General features: G+C 38.3%; 2 protein-coding genes across 2 annotated transcripts; both read right to left on the bottom strand.

The window, feature by feature from the left end:
* Positions 1-3,689: 3,689 nt before the first annotated feature.
* On the bottom strand, positions 3,690-4,127 carry LOC106877254 (ATP-dependent DNA helicase pif1-like). Its single transcript, XM_014926117.1, has one exon. It carries the CDS (start codon positions 4,125-4,127, stop codon positions 3,690-3,692), a length of 438 nt encoding a protein of 145 aa, XP_014781603.1.
* Positions 4,128-5,646: 1,519 nt separating this feature from the next.
* LOC106877253 (uncharacterized) lies at positions 5,647-6,135 on the bottom strand. The gene has a single exon (XM_014926116.1). It carries the CDS (start codon positions 6,133-6,135, stop codon positions 5,647-5,649), a length of 489 nt encoding a protein of 162 aa, XP_014781602.1.
* Positions 6,136-9,870: the final 3,735 nt, after the last annotated feature.

Raw genomic sequence — 9,870 nt, 5'->3', positions numbered from 1 at the left:
TCCTCCGCCACCACCACCACCAACAACAACTTACCACCACCGCTACCACAACCATCATTACCAGTGCCTCCCCACCACCACCAATACCACCATCACTACCACCGTCACTACCACCACTGTCACCCTTAACACAACCATTTTCACAATGTTCTAATGATTTTGCCACTTCCCAGCCCCTTAACAGAATGGCACAGAGCCATAAAGTGAGGTGGGAGTCAATCCCTCTCTTTCTTCTGTTACCATTATTTTGTGAGAAATATTCTTTCTTGAATGGTTCACAAATCTGCGAGAACTATTTATTTATTTTTTTTATTATGTTGATGATAATCAATTTTAATTATGTCACGATGATCAATAAAGAATGTTTATTGAGGGCAACATGGGTCCGTTAAAATATATTGTAATAGCCGCAACCGTCAACATGTCAACAATTTTAAATAATGGATGTTAAATGTCAAATAGTTAACTCTCACTATGGCAGTCTTATCAAAGTGTAAAACATTAAATATTGATGAAATTAATCTTGTTAATAATGATATTCCTAGATAAACTGTGGATATGTCAGAAATAGCTGTAGATTTAAGTATTTGTGTATGTATGTGTGTGTGTGTGTGTGTGTGTTATTTAATGTACATAGTATACAGTTGTGAGCTATTCAGGGTTTCATGCACTGGAGATGTTGTCTAGGCAAGTTGTAATAACATGCCTTGTGTCTCTAAGCAATCGTCCGGCTCTGAGTGTGTGGCCTACATACATACACATACCTATTTTAACGTCCACTTTTCCTTGCTTGCATGGGTCAGATGGAGTTTGTTGCAGCAGATTTTCAACAGCCAGATGCCCTTCCTGTCACCAGTCCTCACCTGTTTTCAATCAAGGTAACATTTCCCCATGGCCAGATTTAGTCCTTGCAGTATATTGGAAATGAATGACACAGCTTGTATGACTGTGACACTCATTTACAACCATCGTGTGATGTTAAGACAAATAGACACACACACACACACACACATAAACACACATAAACACACATACACATACATGCACATGTTGCCAAAAATGAAATCACTGAGATGGCAGGAAACTACAAAGCCATTGCTTGCCTAAACACTATGTACAAACTGTACACAAGCTGCCTCAACCAGTTCCTCCAGGACCATTGTGAGTCACTGTAGACAAACTGGCTGGTGGAAAGAAGGGAGTGTGGGAATGTGCCAAACAACTTTTAATAAACAAAGCTGTACTGTCTAAAGTAAGAAAACAGTGTAGAAATATTGTGGAAGTAAGTGGCAAACTGGCGGAAATGTTAGCACACCGGGCGAAATGCTTAGCTGTATTTCGTCTGCTGTTATGTTCAGAGTTCAAATTCTGCTGAAGTCGACTTTGCCTTTCATCCTTTCGGGATGGATAAATTAAGTACCAGTTACACACTGGTGTCGATGTAATCGACTTAATCTGTTTGTCTGTCCTTGTTTGTCCCCTCTATGTTTAGCCCCTTGTGGGCAATAAAGAAATAAGAAACCTTGTAGCAGTATGGCTTGACTATAAGAAGGCATTCGACTCTATCCCTCATTCATGGCTGTTGAAGTGCCTACATCTAGCAGAGGTACCTACTACCTTAATTGCTGCTATTGAGAGACTCACAAAGACATGGACAACAATTCTTACTGTTACAACTGAGAACAGAATAATTGTTTCTGATAGTATAGGCATTTCAAAGGGAATATTCTAGAGAGATAGTCTTTGTGTACTTCTTGTCATTTTGGCACTGAATCCATTATCGTTCCTACTGCAGAAAACAAATGGTTACATGCTAGGATCTTCAACTGCAAGAAATATCAATGTAACTCATAATTTCTTTGTAGACGACCTGAAGATTTATGCTAAAAGTGTTAACAATGCCAAAAAACAGCTGGAATTAATAACAACATATTCAGCTGATGTAGGCAAAGAACTTGGCCAAAAGAAATGTTCATATTCGGTTATAGAATGAGGAAATTCAGTCCCCCAAACCCAAAACCTGAGTGTCAATGGTCTCTCTCTATCTCCCTCATTCCACACAAAGAATGTTACAAGTACCTAGGCATAGATGAAAATATATCATATGAAGGCACTGTGAATAAAGATAGAGAGTATTACACCACACTTGGGAAACTATGGCAGTCAGAACTCTCTTCTTACAACAAAATATCTTGCAATGGATTTTTAGTACCAGTGCTGATCCCAACTTTTGGGACACTTGATTGGTCTGTAGAGGAAATCCACTCCATAGATATCAAAACCAGCAAAACAACTGGGAGTTTCTACAGAAACAGTGATGTTGACAGGATCTATCTAAGAAGAAATGAGGGTGGTAAAGGCCTGAGATGAGTGAAGATGGCTTTTGAATGTCATATGGAATCATTCAGGCGACGTTGGTAACGATCACGCTCAAATGGTGCTATTTATGTGCCCCCAGCACGGAAGCCAGACGGCTGGTGATCTGGCAATGATCACGCTCGAACGGTGCTCTTAGTGATCTACTGGTACAGGTGCCATCACGATTTCGCTTTTGCTTGCCCCAACAGGTCTTCGCAAGCCAAGTTTAGTGTTCAATGAAGAGACGTTGGCATGGGTGCCAGTCTACAAATTTAGTTCGATTTCGATTAATAATAATAATAATAATAATAATAATAATAATGCCAACAACAACAACAACAATGATAATGATAATAACAACAACAACACCAACACCACCAGAAACACCAACAATACCACCACCACCACCAACAACAACAATAAAAAAGATTTCATGGATAATTTAAATATCGCGCAATTAATAGTTATCATTTAATCAAAATTGTTTAGTTTGTACTATTCTGGTTGATGAAAACTTCTATTATCCCTTATGTTATATTTATTAATAATATAAGCACTTCCCTTTTTACAATTTTTCTAGTGTAGGTGATTCCCCTTCTGCGACCATGAGTGGATTCGTTTTGAGGTATCACTTTAACCCTCACACTGTTCATCACCCTTACTCTTGAAAAAAGCTAGCCATGAGTGAAGCATTGCTGTGGCAAGTGTATGCCAACTCTATTGAATGTTTTCCCCTATGCTTTATTGATTGTCATAAAATAGGACAGACAAACTGGGAACTCGGTCCAATGCAGAATGGATGGAACGTTTGCATCGCTTGGAGTAAGTTTGATTCTTGGAATCAGTACTCTCGTGTGAGAATGAGATCCACTTATAATTGACGCTTCAGTGCTATGCTTGTGGAGTTGAAATACTTCCAACTAGACCTTGTGTTACAGAGATGTTTCTAAGAAGCATAATAATTGCTCCAACTTTTGAGTTAAGGTGATGGGGAGGCATTCCAGAAGGTGTAAGAGAGTTTATAAACTCCATGCCATAATGCTGGGCTTCTTCTTCTTTATCAGAAGTTACTGAGTTGATGCTTAGGTATGCGTTAGTTTCAGAGGGCAATCTACTTAGAATTTCTTCATTTACTGCTAAGCAGTCTGAATTTTTAGGGGATATTTTTCATTTCTTCTGCTGTACAATATATCAGATACCAAAGAATTGTTATATATGCATGCCTCAGGAATATCAATAGTATCTTCTGCAAGATTATCAATAGAGCTTTGAAGAAATCCACTTCCAAGTTGTAGTAGCCACTTCGGAAAATCTTGTTCATTTGCATTAGTTCACATGTTTTGTGTAAGTTGCATTTGATGAAAATTATCCCACATAGAAGAGTGTTTGAGGCAGGCATCAAGTACAGCTGCAGGAGGAGCTCTGGGAACAACTGTAAGAACTTGTCTAAAATCTCCTCCTAGCATGATAGTTTTCTCACCAAATATACTATTACTATTCATAATATCTCTTAAACAATTATCTATAGCTTTCAAAGCATAAACTGATATCATTGAAGCTTCGTCAATAATGAAGACTTTTACTTGCCTAAGAATGTTTCTTTGAATAGAATTTGGTGGAACATGGCACACACTTGTTTCACACAAAGGAAATGGAAGCTTGAATATACTGTGAAAAGTTTTACCACCTTTCAAGGGTGTTGCAGCAATGCCGATCCAGGCAGATGTACTTACTGTTATATTGTCAGCAGTAAGGTGATCGTAAATCATATTGAACAAAAAAGTTTTTCCTGGCCCTCCTGGTATGTCCAAATAAAATAATCTATTATTAATTTCTTCTCCTCTCTTAACTGAAAATACAGCATTGATCACTCAATTAAATACTTCTCTTTGTTCAATGTTCAATAAATTTGGATTTACAATTCGTTGTTCTGTATTATTTTCATTTCTAGGGAGCTTTCCAACTAGTTCAGGAAGGCCATGCTAAAATGCATGTCATTTTCCTCAAATATGGCCTCCACCAAATGAAGAGCAATATTTTCAGCAGTAGTGTTGTCATTTCTTAGCAATGTTTTCATTCCATTGTTGCAAAGCATTGACGGGTTGATTAAACAGGCAAATCATAGCAAACATGTCTAGAAGCTGCCGTGGCATTTGATATGTTGCTGCTTCTGTCAAAGTGTCTTGTAGTTAATTATCATTATCAAGAAGTCTCAATGTAATACACACCCCTTTGAAAGTTTCAAATTCTTCACCTTCATCAGTTCTTAAATGATTGAAAGAAGCTGCGCTAGGGATGTGCAGGAGTAGCGTCCTCAAATAAAATTTGTCTGCATTACGTGGACTTGCTGATTACATTCTGATTACAATATTATGGAAGTGCATTCACCGTGTCTACTTTGTAGTCTGCTTGTGAAACACATAGGATATCACAGTAAAGATTTCTAGCATTCTCTTCAGGTTGATTTAGCTTGAACCAAGTGGTTAAATGTGTGTCATGCTCTTGTGCTCGTGCAGCTGCTTGCCTTGGCTGATGTTTTGGAAGACCACTGGTCCAAGTTTCTGATTGAGTACATACCATGATGCTCTGTCCTCCCCATGAGTCTCTCTCCACCACACAACCATCAGCATGACATTCACCCCTTCTTCTCCAAATACTAGCTCTGCCATCTGCCACCAAAATGCAATATCTTGTTCATCAGGTAAATGTAGAGCCAAACGGTATACTGTGTGGGACTGCCCATGCATTTTGAATTCCGATAATCACCAATATGCTTTAGGTGGAGATTGTACCTGCATGAAATATATTGTTTTATTTTATAGTATTCACGATCATTAATTTGTTCACTGTTGACATGCCATCCTTGTTTGCCATTTGGACAAAGAAGAGGATAAACCATGGAGTCTAAATGCCAAGAAATGTATGATATTCTCTATGTTGCCCTATAGGATATACAACAATATCACGATGTATGAGCAGCACTCCATCTTCAACAACAAAAATTGCTGCAATCTCATTGTTTGTTGGATTATTGCATCTTCTTGCATCAAGACCTGGGATGAAGTGCATGGTTACTTTTCTAGAAGGAATATTTTCTTTTGCCACTCTTTCTTGCTCTTGCATTTCAAGAGTTCTCATATTATTGTATGCTGCTGCATAGGGATTATCATTCATTGCAACCGATATTCGTTCAAATACCAATGATAAGTAATTGGCATTTTCATTAGCATTGGCTCGGGTATGGATTGCTTCATTTGTTTCAATGATGTAGAGCTGACCATATCCTCTCTATTTAGTTTCATTTGGATGCAGGTTGCTGGTGTAATGATATATTTGACCTTGTAATCGGAAGCAATAAGGGCCGGGTCCTGGTGGAGGTTTGATATTAGCACCAAAAGAAGCAGAAGCAAAGGCAGAATTATATTTTCTTCTTATGTTGTTCCTAAAATTAGATCCTTCGTGATTATTTATATCAAATAATTGCTTAAGATTACCAGGATTTTCTTCTAAAGCAGGAATTAATACTTTTCCTTTGTGACAACAATTCAGGATCTCTCTTGAGAATCTTAGAGCTCCACAGTATCGACAAATCACATTCATATCTCCAATATGGAATCCTAAAGTTTGATCTTCCTTTATGGCATTTCTTTGCTGTTGAACTCTGTTTCTCATATTCTGTAGATAAGCTTCTCTCTCCTCGGGATTCATGTTATTTCTTCTCTCTTCATCTCTGTTTCTTCCATTCTGAAGATAAAGATCTTTCTCCTCTTGCTTCATGTTATCCCTCCTTTCTTGCATTTGTTCCCGAATGCAGTTATGGATTGCTTGCCTCTCTTCTGCTGGTAACCATTGTCATTGTCTTCTCTGTCACTCTTTTGCTGTCGCTCTTTGTTGACTTATTCTCTCTTCCATTTTTAAGAATGATTGAATGTGTAAGTGATATATGAAAACAGCTTCCTTAGTGTGACAAACACCGACGGTAGAAGCATATTAATATATAGAATGCTAAAGTGAATTATATGTAATCAGTTGTAACTATACTACAATGAATTCCTTCAGGAGTATAATTCAATATTAAAATAGCTTTAGCTACACTACATGCTTCTGTGACAAATCTTTACTTGTGGAAGTCTACAGTCGCATCCCACCATTTTTAATTTTCATAGGCTGTAATGCAAATTGTGTCCTGATGAAAAAAATCTGGGAATGTTATGTAAGTTTTTGTTTATTATTCAATATTCTCAATAATTATGATGAATTAATTCAGATGTATCATATTTATGTATCCAGTGAAAAACAAACAAAAAGGACCTCAAAGATCACACCTCCTGTGGATGTGGAAGTGAGCATTGTGCAATGTGCAGTCTATGAACTGACGAATTGAAAACATAAAATTATATTATATGAAAATGTATGACTATTTGTAGTATAACACAAAAATAATAAAAATTATTCAATAGTTAAATATGGTCACCATTTAAAGATGTTTACATTTTTTATGTTTTCCATGAAGTTTTCACGGGCCCAGGTAGTTTGTGTAGATCTGTAGAATATGTCAGGTATATTTCATATGATAGATAGATAGAAAGAAAGAGAGTGAGAGAGAGAGAGAGAGAGAGAGAGAGAGAGAGAGAGAGAGAGAGAGAGAGAAAGAAAGAGAGATATTCATTAATAAAATAAGTATAAAGTTATTGTGTGGAAGTATATGTGAAATATATCTGTTACAGCACTTTCCTATATTATATATAGATAATATATCATCATTTTCTTCTTTTCACAAAGCCAAGGGAAATAATTCAAATTTAATCCTAACTTATCTCCCATAGCATGACAAACACCGATGGTACAAGCGTACTAATATATAGATGATATATAGATGGTACTTATTTTATCAACCCCCAAAGGATGAAAGGCAAAGTCAACCTTGGTGGAATTTGAACTCAGAATGTAAAGATGGACAAAATGCCACTAAACATTTTGCATAACGTGCTAACGATTCTGTCAGCTCATTACCTTCACTCCCAAACATCATACTAAAAAAAAAAAACTGGTGTGAGATCCTTCAGTTTCCAAACATAAGTTGAGTGTGGAAGCTGAGTTAATTTAGCAGAATAATTACATCTTGTTTAATGGAAACTCAGTAGATTATGCAAAATTGGTAAAATCTAATTTGGTGATGGTGGTGGATGTTAGGGGAGTTGTTGTTATTGGTTTTTGGGGTTGTCAGTGATGATGTGATGTTCTTGATGGCATAGTGTTGATAGTGGTGGTGTTGATTGCAATGATGGTAATGGATGTTGGAGATGGAGTTGTTATTGTTGGTTGTGAAGATGTCATTGTTTTTGGTGGTGGTAGTGCTGCTGATGTTGGTGGAGTTATTCTGGTTGGTTCTTGTTTGCTACAGTGTTGTTGGTCATAGTTATGGTGTTGGTGGTGGCAGTGTCATTGGTCTTAGTGGATTTAGTGGCAGCACTTGTAATTGTGGTGGCGCTCATGATTGTGGCAGTAGCAGTGGTGGTGGTAGTGGCACTGGAATCAAACATGGTGATGGTAGTCATATTGGTGTTAGTGAGGATGAAGGTGTTGGTAATGGTGGTGGTAGTGTATGGTGCTGGTAATGGTAGTGATGGCAGTGGTAGTCTTGGTGTTAATAGTGATGGTGGTGATGATGGTTCATCATCCTCACTAACACCAATACCACTACCATCACCAGGTTTGGTTCCAATACCACTGCCACAATCACGAGTACTGTCATTAAATCCACCAAGACCAATGACACTGCCACCACCAACACCATAACCATGACCAACAACACTGTGTTGATGGTGATGTTGATGTTGTTGTGACTTTCTTGATAGCTTGTGGTAATATTCTTCAGACCCAGGCTGGTATTGAACCAGCACTCCCATTCTTGTGACCAAAGGCGTGCTATCTATGACATTCTGTTTCTTTTTCAGACTGAATTATTGAAAGGAGTAGTAGCAGCAGTGGTAGTAATGGTGGGGTGGTGGTGGTAGCAGCAGTAGTAGTAGTAGTAGTAGTAGCAGCAGTAGTAGTGGTGGTGGTGGTGGTGGTAGCAGCAGTAGTAGTAGTAGTAGCAGCAGCGGTGGTGGTGGTGGTTGTTGTGGTTGTAGTGACGGTGGTGGTGGAGGTAGCAGTAGTAGTAGTAGTAGTGGTAGTGACAGTAGCAGCAGCAATAGTAGTGGCAGCAGTGGTTGATGATGATGGTGACTGCTACTATGGCTGTTGTTGTTTAGCTCCAATTGAAGAGGGGAGCATTAGGAAAGGCATCCAGCCAGAGAAACCATGCCAAACAGACTATGGAACCTGGTGCATCCCCTGGCCTTGCCAGTTCATGTCAAGCCGTCCAACACATGCCAGCATGGAAAATGGACATTAAATGTTGATGATGATGATTGATGATGATTGACCATTCCATCTATCTTTTTCCTTTTTCTTACAGTAAACATTGTGTTGTATTAACATTTCCTTGTAGGGGATGTATTTTTGAGGATGATTTGGTTTCTATTTTTTGCATTCTTCATTGACCACAAGACTCCTCTCTCTTTGGCACTGATAATAGTCAACAATCACAGATGTAGGAGCAACTGAGTTAAACAAGAAAAAGAAAGTTATTCCATTGGCTGTCATCCAAATCACCTCATTACATATGCATGACCTTTCCGTATTTATTCTCCCGATTATGATAGACTCTTAAATATCGTTGAAAGACGATGAGTTATTGTAATTATAAACATTTTAGCAGCAGGAAGAGAGATTGAGAAAATAAGGTTACAGGTCTTAACCCTTGCATTGTGGTTGTTATTTAGTCTCAAAGCAGCTGCTATTTGGAAAAACTCAAGATCTAAATTCTACAATCAGCATCAAATGAAATGACCCCTTATGTTAGGGGACTCCCAAGATTTTCTATTTCAGTTTTACCCTGTGGTACTTTTTTGCTTTTACAGAGTAAAAAATTTATCCCCACTCCATTAAAATTTTTTTTTTGCCCTACCCTAACAAAACTGTGAAAGCACATGGTCTAGTGGTTAAGGTTCTGCATTGGCGAATCGTAAGATTCCTAAGGTCGACGTTTCAATTCCTGAACTGGGTGGTATGTTGTGTTCTTGAGCAAAACACTTCATTTCACATTGCTCCAGTTCACCCAGCTATAACTGGGAAGTTAACTATTCTGCAACAGACCTGTGTACCATTCAAGCAGAGCCAGTGTCATCATCATCATCATCATCATCATCATCATCATCACCATCATCGTTATCATTGTCATCATCATCATCATCGTTATCTAACATCCGCTTTCCATGCTGGTATGGGCTGAATGGTTTGACAGGAACTGGCCAACTCAGCAGCTGCCCAAGTTCCATGTCTCTTCTGTTCTGGTATGGTTTCTGGTATGTCTGTTCTGGTATGGTTTCTATGGCTGGATGTCCCTCCTAATGCCAGCCACTTCACAGAGTGTACTGGGTGCTTTTTACATGATGCTGGCATGAG

The sequence above is a fragment of the Octopus bimaculoides genome, chromosome 23, assembly GCF_001194135.2.
Source record: "Octopus bimaculoides isolate UCB-OBI-ISO-001 chromosome 23, ASM119413v2, whole genome shotgun sequence".
Taxonomy (NCBI): domain Eukaryota; kingdom Metazoa; phylum Mollusca; class Cephalopoda; order Octopoda; family Octopodidae; genus Octopus; species Octopus bimaculoides.
The sequence above is the reverse complement of the archived record's forward strand: the minus strand, read 5'-3'. Positions and strand labels throughout refer to the sequence as shown.